The sequence below is a fragment of the Theileria parva genome, chromosome 1 (assembly GCF_000165365.1).
Source record: "Theileria parva strain Muguga chromosome 1, complete sequence, whole genome shotgun sequence".
Classification (NCBI taxonomy): domain Eukaryota; phylum Apicomplexa; class Aconoidasida; order Piroplasmida; family Theileriidae; genus Theileria; species Theileria parva.
Genome location: NC_007344.1, coordinates 1 through 17923, shown reverse-complemented (window position 1 = coordinate 17923; position 17923 = coordinate 1). Strand labels below are relative to the sequence as shown.

Here is a 17923-nt window from a genome sequence, read left to right as displayed (position 1 = left end):
AAGTGATTATAGTATTGGTAGATTATAGTAATGATGTTGATAGTTGAGTTTGTATGATCCCCCATTCAGGTACTATTTGACAAAAAAAAATGCGATTTTTAATGCCTTGTTAAGATGAATGAGAAAATGTATGATATTCATAAAATTATTGTTTTATATCGCCTTGTTACATAAATGGAACGGTGTAGAATCACAACCAACTTCTTCAGGTAGAAGTAATTCTTCTGGTTCCCAAGGTTCTCGTGCCCAGTCCACTACACCTAAATCTCAAAATCAGACTCAATCTAGTCAATCTCAATCACAATCAACTGCATCTGCAACTTCACGACGCAGAACTGGTACTACTGGAGCTCAAGGATCCCAACCAACAAAACCTCCATCTCAACCAGCTTCATCAAATGGAAGTGGATCTCATGCTAGTCCTAGAGCCTCTACAGGCCAATCCTCTACACCTAAATCCCAACCTACAACTCCAACAAGTCAATCCCAACCAAAATCAACTGCATCTAGAACATCTAGTACTGGTGTAGGTCAAGCCAGGGGAACTCCTTCGTCAGCAACTTCACAACCCAGTAGGGGTGTTGGTGTAGGTCGAGGGAGTCAACCTAAGGCAACTGCTGCTACAATTGGTACTTCAACACCTACAACACCTCCAACTCCAACTACATCTGCTGCTCAAACTAAGGCAACTCCTACAACAGGTGCTAGACCTGCTACTCAGCCTAAGGTAACTCCAGCATCTGCATCATCAACCCAACCTAAGTCTCAAGCAAATGTAACTCCAGTAAGTGGATCTGCTGCTCCATCCGTGTCAACTTCTGCCACACCTACCAAACCTGTGTCCCAATCTACTCCTACTACATCCGTTACCAAGGTTACCCTAAACATAGATACCACTAAGGAATCCACTAGTGAGTTAGACTACTCCAAGATTGGTGATATTCATAATTATACTCCTAAGCAAAACCATTTGTTTTCTAAGGTTACTCATGGATCAGTTGTTGTTTGGGAATCAAAAACTGAAGTGCATGGTACCCGAGTCACATATGTGTGTATTATCAAATATCTCGTTGTCCTCCTCAGTAATGATATGTTCCTACTGTTCCATCAGTCATCTGGTACCTGGACCGATGTAACAAAAGAGAGGTATGATGTTGATAAGCTCAAATTCTTTGGTGAGAATGATGCTGCTCTAAATAAATCTAGCTACTCAACTACCCTAATTAGTTATTCATACAGTCTTGAGTTCAATGCTGGAGTCAAGTGTCAGAAGGTGAAATACGGTAATGAAGATGTTTGGAAACATAGTGACGACACTGACTTTGGGTCAATAAAATCTCTGTTTATTGATCTTATATCAAATCAGCTCAGTGTGAAGAATGAATCCGGTCAACTGAAGAAACTAGAATATAAACCTAAGGAATCAAACGGTACCACATCTGAGACAGCTGATGCCACCAAGGAACCAACCACTCCTACTACAGTAACTACTAAATCTGATCCAACCACTACTGCAACAGCTACTGAAACATCTTCTAGTACTTTAACTACTGAATCTGATACCGCTACTACACAAACTACTCCTGTAACCACTCCAACTTCTTCAGGTAGTTCTGTCACTCAGTCCAAACGTCTTGAATCCTCCAGTACTTCGGGCAATATTCATACATTCACATCCGGTGTTAGCCACTCTGCTGTTGATGCATCCCAAGGCGCTTCTGTTTTGGATTCAGGTAGTTCCTCTAGTACCCTGGTATTGACTGAGTATAAGAAATTGCCATCAATCCGATTAACTACCTCTACTGATACTGATACATCATCGAAATCCCAAACCGCTACTCCCGTAACCACTACTACCACCAACGTTGCTCTCGATATCGATAAGAAACAGTCCACTGACCAGTTTGAATATTCTGATATTAATAACTATCGTATATATGTTGCTAAGACCAATTTTGTCTTTAACAAAATTGTTCAGGGAACAACCGTTATTTGGGAATCCAAAGATTATTGTGCTACCAGTGTCACTACTAAGACCATAGATAATAAGGTTTTTCTAGCAATAGTACTCAGTAACGGTATGTTTACACTCGTCGAGAAGTCGAGTGGTAAGTGGACTGATATCACTTTTGATAGGCACAATGTTACTTCACTTAAGTTTTATGGTGACCGTGATACTGAGATAAAGTCCTCTAAGTACTCAGTAACTATGTCCGGTTTATCTTATAATCTTGATTTCAACACCAATGTCGATTGTAAGAAAATCAAGTATAATAATGTGACCCTCTGGAGCCATACTGACGACAGTGAGTTTGGAACAATTAAGTCACTGTCACTAGACCTTGCTAAAAACGTCTTCTTTGTGAAGAATTCGGCTGATATTGTAAAGAAACTAGAACTCAAATACATTTCCCTTGATATCGATAAGAAACAGTCAACTGATGAGTCGGATTATTCCAAAAGTGATTGTCATACATATATGACTAAGTCTAATTTTGTCTTCAACAGGATTGTTCAGGGTACAGATTTCGTTTGGAAATCACAGGTGTTGTTTGGTACCAAGGTGACTGCTGCTGGTGACTTTTTGACCATTCTACTGAATAATGGTACTTTCAAACTGTTTCAGAAGTCTGTTGGTGAGTGGATTGATATCACCCCTAACAAACATGATATTGGCAAACTCAAGTTCTATGGTGAAGGTGATCGTCTTCTCAAGTCCTATGATTACTCAGTTACTCTCTCTTGTCTTGCCTTTAGTTATGAGTTCAACGTTGGCTCCGAGTGTCACAAGGTCAAGTACGGAGATGATGTCCTGTGGAATCACTCTGACGACAGCCAGTTTGGAACCATTAAGACATTTTCACTAGATCTTCCTAAAAACCAATTCACCATCAAGAATAATTCTGGCACTGTCAAGAATGTAGAATTTAAATACGTCATCCTCGATCTCAACACCATGGAATCCACAGATCATTTTGACCGTACTGGTGATGATGGAATTTTCAAATTTGTTGTAAAGTCTGGCTATGTGTTCAGTAAAGTTGTTCAGGGTACAAGCGTTGTTTGGGAGCCCCGGGATAGCGCTTACTGTACTGAGGTAACCTATATTGTTGCTGGAGACTTCAAGTATTTGTCAGCTGTACTTGATAACGGCAGTTGTTTACTTCTTTACAAGACTTCTAAGGATAAACCTTTTAAAGACATAACCTCTACTAGCTATAATGTTACTAGACTCAAATTTCTCACCGATGATAATAGTGAACTCAGTACTAGTGACTACAAGGTTACTGTTGCCGAACACTGCTATAATCTTGAGTTCAATTCTGATGTCAAATGCAGTAAGATCACTCACAATGGTGCAGATCTTTGGAAACACTCTGATGACACTCAGTTTGGAACAATCAAATCACTCCATCTTAATCTCATAAATAACCAACTCGGCTTAAAGAATCAGTCTAATACTCTAAAGGAACTTCAGGTCCCGTTGCCTCCAACTCCTGATGTTACAGATACCACTGGTACCAAAATCACAATTGATCTCAATGAGACCAAGGAGGTAGAAGGCATGTTTACATATAGCCATGATGGTAAGTGTCATACCTACGCTACTGCTGGGTTTGGCAACACATTTGGCAAGGTTATGAAGGGCACCAGAGTTGTCTGGGAACCCGTTGGTAATGTTCAAGCAAAAAAAATTATATATGTTGATGACCATGTGAAAAACGTGGTCGTAGTACTCACTGATGGTAAATTTCTACTTCTAAAGCAGTCTGATAACAACTGGGATGATGTTACCAAATATACACTTGACGTCAGTAAACTGGTGTTTCTTGGTGACAATCACGGAGCCACCTCTCTAGGCGTTAGTGCTAGCGTCACAGTAGTTGACACGGCAATGACATTAACACCTGATGATCAAAGTAAACTTATTTCTGGATCTGCATCCTCATCCCCTGTGACATCACCTGTTAGTCAACCCAAGTCAGCTACTGTAACAACTACTCCGGCTACAACACCTCAGACTCAAGGTCCGGCACCAGCTAAAGATCCAGAAGCTAAATCTACAACTACAACTGCACCTCAAGTAAGTGGACCTGCCGTTACTCCATCAACTGCAACACCTTCACCAGCTAAAGTTACATCTCCTCCTGCAGCTACACTAAGTGGAACTGAAGTTACTCCACCCAAGGTGGCCGTTTCTGGCACACCAGTTACTCTTGATATTGATAATACTCAATCCGCTTCCGAGTATGATTACAAAGATGAGGGTGGTGTAGTAACTTATACTCCCAAAGAAAACCATGTGTTCAGTAAGGTTACCGAGGGGCCCATTGTTCTTTGGAAGTCAGATGATGTATCTGGAACCATGGTTAGGATCTGTAGCAAATTATTAGTCATACTCTTCAATAACAATGAATTCAAACTGTTCGAACAGTCTGAAGGTAACTGGATTGATATAACCGATAAGAGGCACAACCTTACCAAACTGAAGTTCTTTAATGACAGTAATGCTCAGATTAAGCCCACTGAATACACTGTTACAATTGTTGAATTATCCTATAGAATTCAGTTTAGCCAGGGTACTATCTGTAGGAAGATCACTCTTGGCAATGATATTATTTATAATTATCAAGACGACACCGATTTTGGGTCAATTGGGTCACTTGACCTTGATCTTGTTTCAAACGGTTTCTTCGTTAAGAATGAGTCTGGTGATCTTAAATCCGTCACAAAACCAGTAATACTTGATCTAGAAACCACTAAATCCACTCCAGAGTTCGACATTAGTTATATCGAGGGTAGCGATCACATATATATACCCAAAGAAAACCGTGTGTTCAACAAGGTTGTGAGGGGACCAACTCTTATTTGGGAGTCCAAAGATAATGTTTGTGCTACCATTGTCACTATTTCCAGTAAATTCCTTTCAATTTTATTTGACAACAACACGTTCAAGTTGTTCCAAGAGTCTGAAAAACAATGGACTGATATCACTTCCGATAGGCACAATGTTGCATCACTTAAGTTTTATGGTGATAATAATGTTGAGATTAAACTGTCTGATTACATAGTATCCATGTCTGGTTTATCCTATAATTTTGAGTTCAAAACTGGTGTAAAATGTAAAAAAATCACCCTTGACAATGTGACTCTCTGGAGCCATACTGACGACACCCAGTTTGGAACAATTAAGTCATTCTCACTAGGCCTTGTTTTAAACGGTTTCTTTATCAAGAATGAGTCTGGCACTGTCAAGCCCGCTGAACCCACCAAGGTGACTCTTGATATTGAGAAAACTCAGTCTACTGATCAGTTAGAATACAAGGATCAGAATGGAGTTGTCACTTATACTGGGAAGGATTGCCATGTGTTCAGTAAAATCATGCAGGGATCAACTGTTGTTTGGGAGTCAGAAGAAAACCTATTTGCAACAAAGGTGATCAAGGATGGTAATAAAAACTCTCTATCCATCAATCTCAGTAACGGCACTACCAAGGAGTTCCAGCAGTCAGATAGTAAGTGGACTGAGTCTCAAACCTCATCACCAGTGACTACTTCATCATCTTCAGCCCAAACCGCTACTACCGAAACCGCTACTACCGGAACCACTACTACCACCAAGACTGTTCTTGACATCGATATCAAGAAGTCAACAGATCAGTTCCAATATTCCAATAGCGGTGGCTTCACTAAGTTCGTTGCTAGGCCTGGCTATGGTTTCACCAAGGTTACCAAGGGCAACAGTGTTGTCTTTCAGTCAACGCGTATTTTGTTTGGTACCATAGTCACGTATATGGATAGTTGTAATTACGTATCTGCCCAATTCATTAACGGTATGTTCAAGGATTTTCAACTGTCAGGTACTAAGTGGACTGAATCTAAGCCAATTCAGAGTAATAATACTCCATTCACTTCATTTGACTACAAGGTTACAGTCACTAACTACATATATGAATTTCAATTCAATGAGGGAGCAGAATGTAAGACTGTAAAGTATGGTAATGTGCAGGTCTATAGACACACTGACCATCCTTTCCAGAGGAGCTTCGGATCCATAAAGTCATTTTCAGTGGATCTTGTTAAAAACCGTTTTTTCATCAAGAACCAGTCTTGTTCTATGAGGGAACTACCATATGAACCTCCTCTTGACACCAAATCTATTGATACCACTCAACGTCTATTACTTACTAGAGGTCAATCCACCACTGACGTCATTGAGGCTGTAGATGTAAGACCAATCACTTTAGACCTTACAACTGCTACTAACAATAAGTTCTCCCGCACTGATAAGGATGGCTATGTAACTTATACTGCTAATCCAGGCTTTGTGTTTGGCAAGGTAACTCATGGCGCCAATATCGTTTGGGAGTCAGATAGTAACATTTTCGGTAACTTAGTTAGGATCAAGTCTGAAAGTAATAATATGTTCCTAGTTATACTACTTGATAACAGTACTTTCAAACTGTTCCAGTTTTCTGATGGTACTGTCTTTAAGGACATAACCGCAGAGAAACGTGACGTTACTAAACTCAAGTTCCTTGGTGAGGGTGGTGAGATCAATCCCTCAGACTTCAAGGTTTCTCTTGCTGATTTTGAATTTAGTTATGAGTTCCATGATAGAGTCAAGTGCCTTAGGATCACCCTTGGCAATGAATGTGTTTATGAACACAAAGGCGGTTTTGGAGCCATTAAGTCACTGTCACTTGATCTTGTTTTAAACAAGTTCAGCACGGTAGAGGTCAAGTCAGTTTCTCTAGATATTGACAAGTCTCAGTCTACCAATGAGTTTGACCACACTGAGAAAAATGGCGTTTCCACGTTCAGTCCCAAGTCCGGTCATGTGTTCACTAAGGTAACCCATTCCAATACTGCCATTTGGGAATCAGATGGTAATGTTTGTGCTACCATTGTTAATACTAAGACCTCCGACAATAAGGTTTTCCTATCCATCTTTCTCAGTAACAACATGTTCAAACTGTTCCTTAAATCTTCTGATGGTGCCTTTAAGGACATAACTAATCAGAGGCATGATGTTAAGAAACTTAAGTTCCTTGGTCAGGATGACTCTCCTCTCAAATCGACTGATTACTCAGTTTCTATGTCTGGTCACACCTTTTTATGCGAGTTCAATCGTGGATTCAATTGTCTTGGGGTTAAGCTTGGAAATGAAGATATATGGAAACCTGATGGCGACCCAAAATTTTCTACTATAAAGTCACTGTCTCTGGATCTCATCGATAATAAATTCAGCCTTAAAAATGAGTCTGGTGATATTAAACCTGTTGTCATTCCAGTAATACTTGATATCAGTAAGACCCAGTCAACAAGTGAGTTTGAATATTTGAAGGAATATGAATTTCATAAATACACTGTTAAATCCTGTTATCTGTTCACCAAGGTAACTGAGGGCGCCAAAGTTGTCTGGGAATCTAATGATACTGTGGGTGGAACTTTGGTTACTACCACTGGTGAGTTCCTCGCAATCCTCCTGAACAACAATTTGTTTAAACTATTCCTTAAATCCAGTGAGTGGGAGGATATAACCAAATCTAGAATTGACATTAGTGGCCTTAAATTTCTCACCGATGATTCTGAGATAGGTACCAGTGACTACAAAGTTACCATTTCTTGTCACTCATATATTCTTGAGTTCAACCCTGGTGTCGAGTGTCACAAGATCACTCACAGGGGTATAGATCTGTGGAAATCTGATGATGACCAAAAGTTCAAATCAGTTAAGTCACTGTCACTCTGTCTTTTATCAAATCAGCTCAGCGTTACTAATGAGTCTGGGACTGTAAAGGATCTAAAACTCACTAGTGATACTACTGAAACTGAATCCACCGCTCCTGTTACTAAATACATTACCCTAGATGTTGATAAGAAACAGTCTACCAGTGAGTTCGAATGTAAGGAGAAGAATGGTGTCACTTCATATACTGCTAAGTCTGACATTGTTTTCACCAAAATCACTCATAAAACCACTGTCGTTTGGGAGTCTGGTGGTAACGTTTGTGCTATCTTGGTGAGTGTCAAAGCTGAGTTCTTAGCAATACTTCTGAGTAACAATCAGTTCAAACTGTTTCAAAAGTCCTCTGATGGAACATGGAAAGACATCACCAGTCAGAGGCACAACATTTCCAATCTCAAATTCCTTGGTCAGGGTGGCTCTGTTCTCAAGTCGCCTGATTACTCAGTTTCGATGTCTGGTCTGATTTTGGTATATGAGTTCAATACCAAGTGCACAAAAATTATGCTTGAAAATGAAAATATATGGAAACCTGATGACGATCCAAAGTTTCCTAAGATAAAGTCACTGTCACTCGATATCGCCAGTAACAAGTTCTCCTTAAAGTCTGACACTGCTGTGAAGGAACTAGAACTAAGTCTTGCCACTTCTACTGAATCCGCTACTAAGTCTGCCACTGCTACTAGTGTTACTGATCCTACTACTCAAACTACTCCTGAATCTGTCACTGGATTCCCTACTAAATCCAGCCCTGAGTCTACTACTACCACCCAGCCCAATGTATCAACCACTACGCAATCTGTCACTCCAACTCCAACTGGAACCACTGTCACCTCAGTCACTCTTGATATCAATACCACTAATAGTACCCAACAGTTCGAATGTAAGGAGAAGAATGGCGTAATATCATACGTTGCTAAGTCTGGCAATGTGTTCACTAAGGTCACTCATGGCCAGACTTCTGTATGGGAATCTAGTGGTAATGTTTCCGGCGCCATGGTGACTACTAAGAAAGATGAATTCATAGCCATACTCCTTGATAACAAAAAATTCCTAATATTCCAGAACTCTGATAATAAGTGGACCGATGTTACCTGTGATAGATGTGATTTGGATGAACTGAGTTTCTTCAGTGACGACACTGTTCTAACTTCATCCCAGTATAAGATTGTCCTATCTGATCTTTCATACAATCTCCAGTTTAACGATGGTGTCAAGTGTAGTAAGATTACTCACAAGGGTGTACGTGTCTGGCCCGTTCCTGACGGCTCTAAGACAACTACTGATACTGATGATACAACTAAGACTATTGATGACACTACTTCCTCCAAGAGTGCTAGTGACGACACTGGCTTTGGGTTCATAAAGTCACTTCATCTAGATCTTGTAGCAAATAAGTTCAGTGTGAAGAATGAGTCTGATCAAGTGAAGGAATTTGAATATAAACCTGTTAAATCAAAGATCATTACCTCATCATCTGGCGGCACCCTCAGTGTCGATGCTGTTCCAGGACTTTATAAACTGAACTTGGGTCTAACACAGTCCCAGTACGATATTGTAAAGGTTGGTAAATCATTTGAATACCATTTCAAACCTAATGTGAAGTGCAGTATGATCCTTTTCAATGATGATACAACTTCTTATTATCATCCAACTGTCTGGAATTCTCCAAATCAAGATGATGTTTTTGGCACTAAAGTAGTTGTTTCTGATGATGTGAAGTATCTTCTCCTTCTACTTAACAATAATATGTATAAAATGTTCACTCACTTCTATAACAGGTGGGTTGAAATATCTCGTGATAGACGTGATGTTTCCAAACTCAAATTCTATGGTATCCAAGAAGTCTCCGACTCCAGTTCTTCCCTTACTGTTCCTGAATCTGATCGTCAACTTACTCCATCTGACTATAAGTTTTCCATCAGTGATTTCGTATTCAGTTTCGAGTTTAATGAGGGTATCCTATGTCGTAAAATAAATCTTGGTGATATGATTGTTTATAACTATGATATTCTCAAGACTCCTATAAAGTCCTTCAATATAAATCTTCGTACCAACCAGTTCTCGGTAAATAATAGGTTTGGTGATGCTAATGTTGAACTTGTACAGAGACCTGATACTCTTATCACTATTGACCTCAATGTTTGTGAGACTACTTTTGAGTATCAGTACCTTAAGACTGATGACGATTTTCATACATACGTTCCTTTGTTTGGGTACGCTTTTAACAAAATTGTCCGTGGTTCCAATGATATCTGGGAGTCCACTACCGATTGCTCTCTCAAGGTAGTATATATGGACTCTGCTAAACTCCTAGCCATACTCATGGATAATAATAAGTTTTTCCTATTCCAAGAGTCCTCAGGTACCTTTAGGGACATTACCTCTATGAGACATGACGTAAGTAACCTTAAGTTCCTTGACACTCGTGACTCTGAACTCACATCTTCTGACTTAAAAATCACTATTGTTAACAACTCCTACCGATATGAATTTAAGGATGGTGTCAGGTGTCAAACAGTTAAGTATTCTGACGATGTTCTTTGGAGACATTCTGATCACACTAAATTTGGAACAATTGTTTCATTTCACCTAGGTCTTGTTTCAAATAAGTTTTTCGTAAAGAACCAGTCTGATCAATTGAAGATGATTGAATATAGGCCTGGTACTCTTCCCATTGTAACCGATGTTAACAGGAACACTTCCTCAGAACTTGACATTGATAAGAAAGGGTCAACCGATCGATATGACTATGAGAATAATGGTGATGATCACATATTCACCCCTAAATCTGGTTGTGAATTCTCCAAAGTTGTCCGTGGTGAAAAGGTTATCTGGGAGGCTTCTGAAAATTTATTTGCAAAGGATGTAATATTTGATGAAGCTAATAATTATGTGACTATTGAACTTACCAATGGTTCCTTCCGAACAATTACACTTTCTGATACTACTACCTAATCTTATAATACCAATCTGTTCTACTTCAGTGTTATGCTGAGTTTAAATTGTGACACTGATACTATAACAACTCCTGAACATATAAACTGATCAATCTGTAACATATATTGTCTATATCTTGTCAAATATTTGATATTAACATCAAAATCATAGACCAGGGTCTGAATTTATAGTTGAATATATTCATGAAGCTCGAATTTTAGAAAGAGTTTCAGTAATAATTAACACAATTGTAAGATACTAATAAAACTTTAATAAACTGTGAAAAACTATCAGACTAATTGCACGTACAATCATTCAGTTTTGATCATACTCCCTTTAATGTTTTAATTTACTCATTTATTCTTTTTAAATATTTATATTAAAAGGCTAATATTATTAACCTTGAGCTGCGTGTTACAAATATAATTAATATAAATAGTACTATAAATAGTATTATTAGCAGATTGTCACATGTTTTAGCATTACAACTGGGTTGATATTAGTATTCTTGTTAATTTTAATTGTGTAGATTCTGTGGTATTATTGGTATTAACAGTATTCATATTGATATTTCAAAATGCATGTTTCCCCATTCAGCAAATATCTGAACAATTAATTAGATTGTTAACGCATTTGTAACATGACTGCAAAATGGTTGGTCATAAATTTATTGCTGTATATTAGATTACTCTGTCAATTGAATTCGGTAGTAGCCCATCCTACTTCTGGTACTAGGTCACCCACTAACGGTTTTCAAACTTCACGAGGCCAATACTCTACCCCAAACGGTCAAACTACTTTTCCAGAAATTAATGTTACTCGTGTATCAACTCCAGCATCAAATTCTACCAAACAGGTTACCCTTGATGTAGATAAGACTGGTAGTACCAACGACTATGAGTACTCCAAGGAAAATAAAGATAATAAGTATCATACATACACAGTTAAGCAAGGTAATGTAATCACTAAAGTTACTAAGGGTAATGCTGTTATGTGGGATTCCAAGAATGATGATTATGGCCTCAAGGCCATATATATGGATCATCACAACAGTCCTAAATACCTAGCCGTGCTCCTCCAGAGTGGTAAGTTCGTACTGATTTACAGAGCTGCATATGATGTCATAGAGAGATCTGATACAAATATGAACATAACCCATCAGAGGTATGATGTGACTAAACTTAAATTCCTCGGAGACAGTGATGCAGTTATCGACGCATCTAGTTACGAACCTACTATAGCTGACCGATACTATAGTTTTGAGTTTAAGAATGGTGCCAAGTGTAAGAAAATCAAGTTCGGTGATGATGTTCTTTGGAAACACGACAGTGAGTTTGGTCAAATTGTCTCATTTCACCTGGATCTCATATCAAATAAATTCTTCCTCAAGAACCACAATGGGGATGTGAAGAGTATTGAATATACCACTGGCTCTCTTAAAGTAACTACCGTCACCACCAACTGTCTACTACTACCAACTCCTGAATCAACTACTGTAAGTCCTGAATTAACTACTTTAGCCCCTGAATCAACTACCGTAATTCCTGATCAAACTGAAACAACTGCCACATTTGCTGAATCCACTTCCTCTTATAACCCCTCTACTCTCGACCTGAATACCAGAAATTCTACCAGAGATTTTGATTATTCCAAGACTGATAATGTTCATGTTTACACTGCTAAGTCTAACCACTCCTTCAGCAAAATCACCCGTGGGTCCAACACCGTCTGGGAGGCTCCCGACAATGTGTCTGCTAAGTCTGTAATATTTGTTGATGAATCTATTAAGTATGTAACTATTGATCTCGGTGGTGGTTTCTACCGAACAGTCCAAGTCGACCCAAAGTCTCAAACAAATACCAAAACCAATAATACCAGAACCAAAAATATACCACTGATTCTACTAGTACCACTTATACTACTACCACCAACACTACTAACCCTGCTGATACTTCTCCTACTGAAGCACCTTCTACTACTAAAAAAACAGAAACAACTTCTCAAACTAGAACAACCCCTCCCACTGAATCAACAAATGCTACTCCCGCATATGTAACTGTAAATGAGTCTGAATAAAACCTGAATCAGTTAATTAATCCGTTCCAAAATCTATACCTAATTTATTCAACTATCTAGTATTTCAATTGGCATTTACTTTTTGAATACATTACGCACATTAATTTAGTTGCCATACGAACTTTAACCTGGTTCACCACCGTAATCTGAACTTACACTTTCAACTGAATTATCTGATAAACAATTAACCAAAAGTTGTAAGCGTACTGCGTATAATCTTGGATATAGATCAGTTTATGTTTAATAGTCTTAAAATTGGTCTTTAAAATTAACAAAATTTATAACTCTTTTGAGGTATTTGGACGAAGCTATTGATATCAAAGTATTTCCATTTTGTTCGTATATTCTACTGTTGAAATTTTTTAAACTGTCAATCGCACTTATAACCAATCGCTCATTTAATCACTTTAATTTTTAATTTTTGTTTTTGTATTTTTGTAACATGATTGGACATTGGCTATTCATAAATTTATTACTATATATTACACTACTCTGTCAAATGAATTCAGTAGTAACCTATTCCATTTCTAGCACTAGTGCTAAGCAGATCACTCTTGATATAAATAAGACTACCAGTACCAATGATTCCGATTACTCCAAGAATGGTAAGTATAGAACTTTCACCGCCAAACCTGGTAAGTCTTTTAATAAGGTAGTTAAGAAAAAACTTTATATCTGGGAATGTAAAAATAATGATCAGGCTGTAAAGGTGGTACTAATGGGTTCTGGCAATAATAAAAAGCACCTTCTCATTCTTCTTAAGAGTAGTAACTTTGTAATTCTATACAAGACTGGTAGGAATAAGCCATGGACTAACATCACCAGTAAGAGACATGATCCCACCAATCTGAAATTTTTCGACATAGACAAGGAACTCACATCGAGTGATTATGAAGTTACCATATATGAGTTCTCATACAGATTTACATTTAAAGCCGGAGTCAACTGTAAGAGGATCAATTACGGAGATGTTGTTATTTGGACCCATACGGATGACAAGTTTGAGTACATAACTAATTTTGATCTTGATCTCGTTAAAAACGAATTCTTTGTATTCGATGACAAAAGGAAATCTAGAAAGGTAAATTATGAAGGACCGATCATTTCATCTGTTACTCCTCGTACTGCATCTGCAAGCACTCCATCTACTCCTAAATACCAATATGCATCCGCCACCAAAGTCACCCTTGATATCAGTAAGACTCAGTTTACCTGCTTTGAGTATTCCTTAAAGAGTGGTGTTATACGTACCTTCACTCCCAGGTCTAACTGTTTTATCATCAAGGTTACTCATTGTACCACAGTGATTTGGGAATCAAAAACTGATGTTTTTGGTATCAGAGTCACATATGTAGATGTTGTCAAATACCTTTTTTTGCTCCTCGACAATGATAAGTTTCTATTATTCCATCAGCCACCTGATAGAAATAAACCCTGGATCGACATCACCTATACCAGAGTTAACCTTTCTAAGCTTAAGTTCTTTGCTGAGAATGATATGGAACTAAAATCTACCGATTACTCAGTAAACCTTGTTAGTTACTCATACAGTCTTGAGTTCAATGCTGGAGTCAAGTGTCAGAAGGTGAAATACGGCAATGAAGATGTTTGGACCAATAGTGATGACACTGACTTTGGATATATTAAGTCATTGTTGATTGATCTTGTTGCAAATAAGTTTAGAGTGAAGAATGATTCTGGCCAACTTAAGAAACTTGACTTTAAGCCATCAACTCCACGGCTTATTCCCATACCAGAACAACAATATCAACAAGCTCCACCTCAATCTCGACCTACCCCTACGTATCCAAGGCCTCCAATACCAGCTCGACCACCTTATCCAAGTCATCAATTACCAGTACAACCGCAGCCTATTCATCCAGGGCCTCAATTATCTGTTCGTCAACCTGTACGGCCACCAGCTTATTCTGAAATTCAGTATGATACTCCTGAAACACCTAGTTATCCACCACCACCTTATTCCGAAAGTCAACATGATACTCCTGAAACACCTAGTTATCCACCACCACCTTATTCCGAAAGTCAACATGATACTCCTGAACCACCTAGTTATCCACCACCACCTTATTCCGAAAGTCAGCATGAGGCTCCTCAATAACATCCCAAATCTGTTTCGTATGGTCCACAACAACCTAACGATCATCAGAAATATCTATATGTACCCCAAGTTATTCCTATTCAACCAACTTTACATCAGTTTTTGGACCTCAACCTTTACAATATTTCTTCCTGAATTTCAAATCTTGACACAATCCATACCAGTACAATCCGTTCAGTATTAGGAAATTACTACTCAATCTGGATTATATGCTATTCCAGGCATAGATTATATATTCTTTTTATCGCTGTTAATGTTTATCAGGATCTAAACAGCGGAATTAAGTCATCCAACTTAATCCTAAGACTACAACTCTTTTGATATTGATAATTACTAACTGTAAAATATTTTTCAATAAACTACAATCACAACCATTTTAAATGTAGTATACACATTACACACACAAATTCACTTTAATTTTTAATTTCTTCTTCAATCTTTATATGTATTATTCTTTCTTTATTCAAGATTTCTGAACCCTGTTTATTTTTAGTCATCTTGTTCACTCACTCCACTTTCACTTCATCAACTAAACAATATTATTTAACCACTCATTTACACTTTCTAAACTCTTTAAACATTATTACAACCTGTTATTCGTCAGTTATTCACTTTAGATCTGAGTTTTATTTTTAGTGGATTAGTTATCAATACTACTATACCATGTATACTACCTAGTATATACACTCTGTATATTATAGCCGGTATGTATAGCATAGCCAGTGATAATAACATTTCAGTGCATATTGCCGATTTAAGGATTTGTATATACATCTGAGACCTTAGCACTATTTAGTTACTTGGACTTGGGATATCAGTTTCAGGGACTGTGTCGACCGGGTCCTACCAACTTTTGAGCCTCGACTGGCCATTTGGGTATATGGATTTTTGGTCAATTTTAGACACATTAACGTTAATTTGGATTCCATTCCCCATTTGAAAACTTAGTTACACACATCATTTAATTTCTTTCACACACATTTATAATATGTTTATTTATTAACTTTAAACTATATAATAATGTTTTTACTTAAATTTAATACTATTATTCTTCAATTTCACTAACTGAAATCGTCACACACATGAATAAAACATCGAAACATTCCAAAATCATATAAAACTCAATCAACATGTTATCAGGATACTACTTAGGTCATGTACTGATGTTAACTAATGTCATTTGTCTGTCCACCATTTACTTCATCCAGGTATTGGTATTAATAAATAATTGTTTGAGGAATAACTCTCTTCAATTTGGTATTTTTAGTTCCATTCATAAGTCAGTTGTTGATTCAGAGGTTCCAGTAAGTAGTTAAAAGACGTAATAACTGACAGAATCCTAACTGTCCTAAACACCTAACTAAGGATGTCCTAACCATCTAACTGTCCTAACTGACCTAATCCTAATGGTCCTAATGACCTAATCACCTAACTGTCCTAATGTCCTAATACCTAATCCTTTGACCCTCAGATTCAGGGTTTCTGATTAATTTCATTCCAGTACTCTACTTTACTACCTCATAATTCTCACTGTCATTATTTTATCATTCTTATCCATTATCTTGAGTTAACTGTTTCAAGATAGTGTTTTAGATTTGAGTGTTTAGACAGTATCAAAGTAAGTTTTTAGATTAGTCATTTAGATAAAGTTTCATAGGTAAGTATTTTAACTAGATATTGTTATTAGTGTAATAATTTAGTAAGTTAAACATTATTATGAGTTTATTAACAGTTAGTTATTAGTCTTTACTTTACTGTTTCATACTAAGACATTAAATTTCCCCATGTTTTTAGAATTAACACCAGAGTTGAGTGTTATAAAAGTTAGTATTAGATAATTATTTAGTATTTATAGTTAGATTAGAGTTTTAGATTATTGTTTTACAATGTTCGAGTTTTATAAGTAGATTTTAGTAGTTTTATGTGTTAGATTAAGTTGTTTTACAGTATTGTTTTACTATAGTTGAATCTTATATGTTATAAGTTTCATTTTGAGCCTAGATTAGAGTGTTTTCAGTTGTTTTAGACCCTAGAGTTGAGGGTTTTACAGTTAGATTTAAGTAGTTTTTAGATTAACTGATTTAGATGTTAGTTTTGAGTATTTTTAAAGTGTTTTAGATTAGAGTTTTAGATGTTTTCAGTTGTTTTTAGTAGTCCTTTTTGAGTGTTTCAGATTATGTTTGAGTGTTTTTAAAGTATTGTTTTACTTGAGTTGGAGTGCTATTCAGTTATATTTAAGTGTTATTTTACTACTGTTTCAGTGATTTCAGTAGTTTTTAGTTGTTTTAGACTCTATAGTTGAGTGTTTTAGAGTAGACTAGTTTTCAAAGTATTGTTTTACTATGTTTGAGTGTTTTAAAACTTACTGTTAGATCCTTATTTAGTATTTTTCAAGAAGATTGGAGTCCTTATAGTGTTATAGAGTTACATTTAGACTCTAGAGTTGAGTATTTTAGATTAAGTTGTTTTCAAGTGTTAAATTAGAGTAGATTAGAGTGTTTTCAGTTTTTGTTAGAGTGTTTCAAGTGTGTTTAGTTGTTTTAACCTGTTTTAGACCCCTAACTTCGGGGTTTTCAAATTGGTATTATTTTAGAGTTTTGACCCCACATTAGATTAGTCTTTTTGACCCTCAAGTTAAGGGTTTGGTATTAGCCCCACAAGTATTTTAGATTCTTTAGGACATTAAGTTTTAGGGTTTAGGGTTTTAGGGTTTTAGGGTTTAGGGTTTTAGGGTTTAGGGTTTTAGGGTTTTAGGGTTTAGGTTTTAGGTTTTAGGGTTAGGGTTTAGGGTTTAGGTTTTAGGGTTTAGGGTTTTAGGGTTTAGGGTTTTAGGGTTTAGGGTTTAGGGTTTTAGGTTTTAGGGTTTAGGGTTTTAGGGTTTAGGGTTTAGGGTTTTAGGGGTTTTAGGGGTTTTAGGGTTTAGGGTTTTAGGGTTTTAGGGTTTAGGGTTTAGGGTTTAGGGTTTTAGGGTTTTAGGGTTTTAGGGTTTAGGGTTTTAGGGTTTTAGGGTTTAGGGTTTTAGGGTTTAGGGTTTAGGG

At 37.1% G+C, this 17923-nt stretch overlaps 3 protein-coding genes across 3 annotated transcripts; all 3 read left to right on the top strand.

Moving 5' to 3' along the window:
- Positions 1-118: 118 nt before the first annotated feature.
- TpMuguga_01g00003 (uncharacterized protein) lies at positions 119-10708 on the top strand (the record flags this gene model as incomplete). Its single annotated transcript, XM_760437.1, has 1 exon — positions 119-10708. The coding sequence occupies one exon, from the start codon at positions 119-121 to the stop codon at positions 10706-10708; it is 10590 nt and encodes a 3529-aa protein (XP_765530.1).
- A 622-nt stretch (positions 10709-11330) lies between these two features.
- TpMuguga_01g00002 (uncharacterized protein) lies at positions 11331-12746 on the top strand (the record flags this gene model as incomplete). The annotated part of the gene is made up of 1 exon (XM_760436.1): positions 11331-12746. One exon carries the CDS (start codon positions 11331-11333, stop codon positions 12744-12746), a length of 1416 nt encoding a protein of 471 aa, XP_765529.1.
- A 519-nt stretch (positions 12747-13265) lies between these two features.
- On the top strand, positions 13266-14885 carry TpMuguga_01g00001 (uncharacterized protein; the record flags this gene model as incomplete). Its single annotated transcript, XM_760435.1, has 1 exon — positions 13266-14885. One exon carries the CDS (start codon positions 13266-13268, stop codon positions 14883-14885), a length of 1620 nt encoding a protein of 539 aa, XP_765528.1.
- Between the last annotated feature and the right edge of the window lie 3038 nt (positions 14886-17923).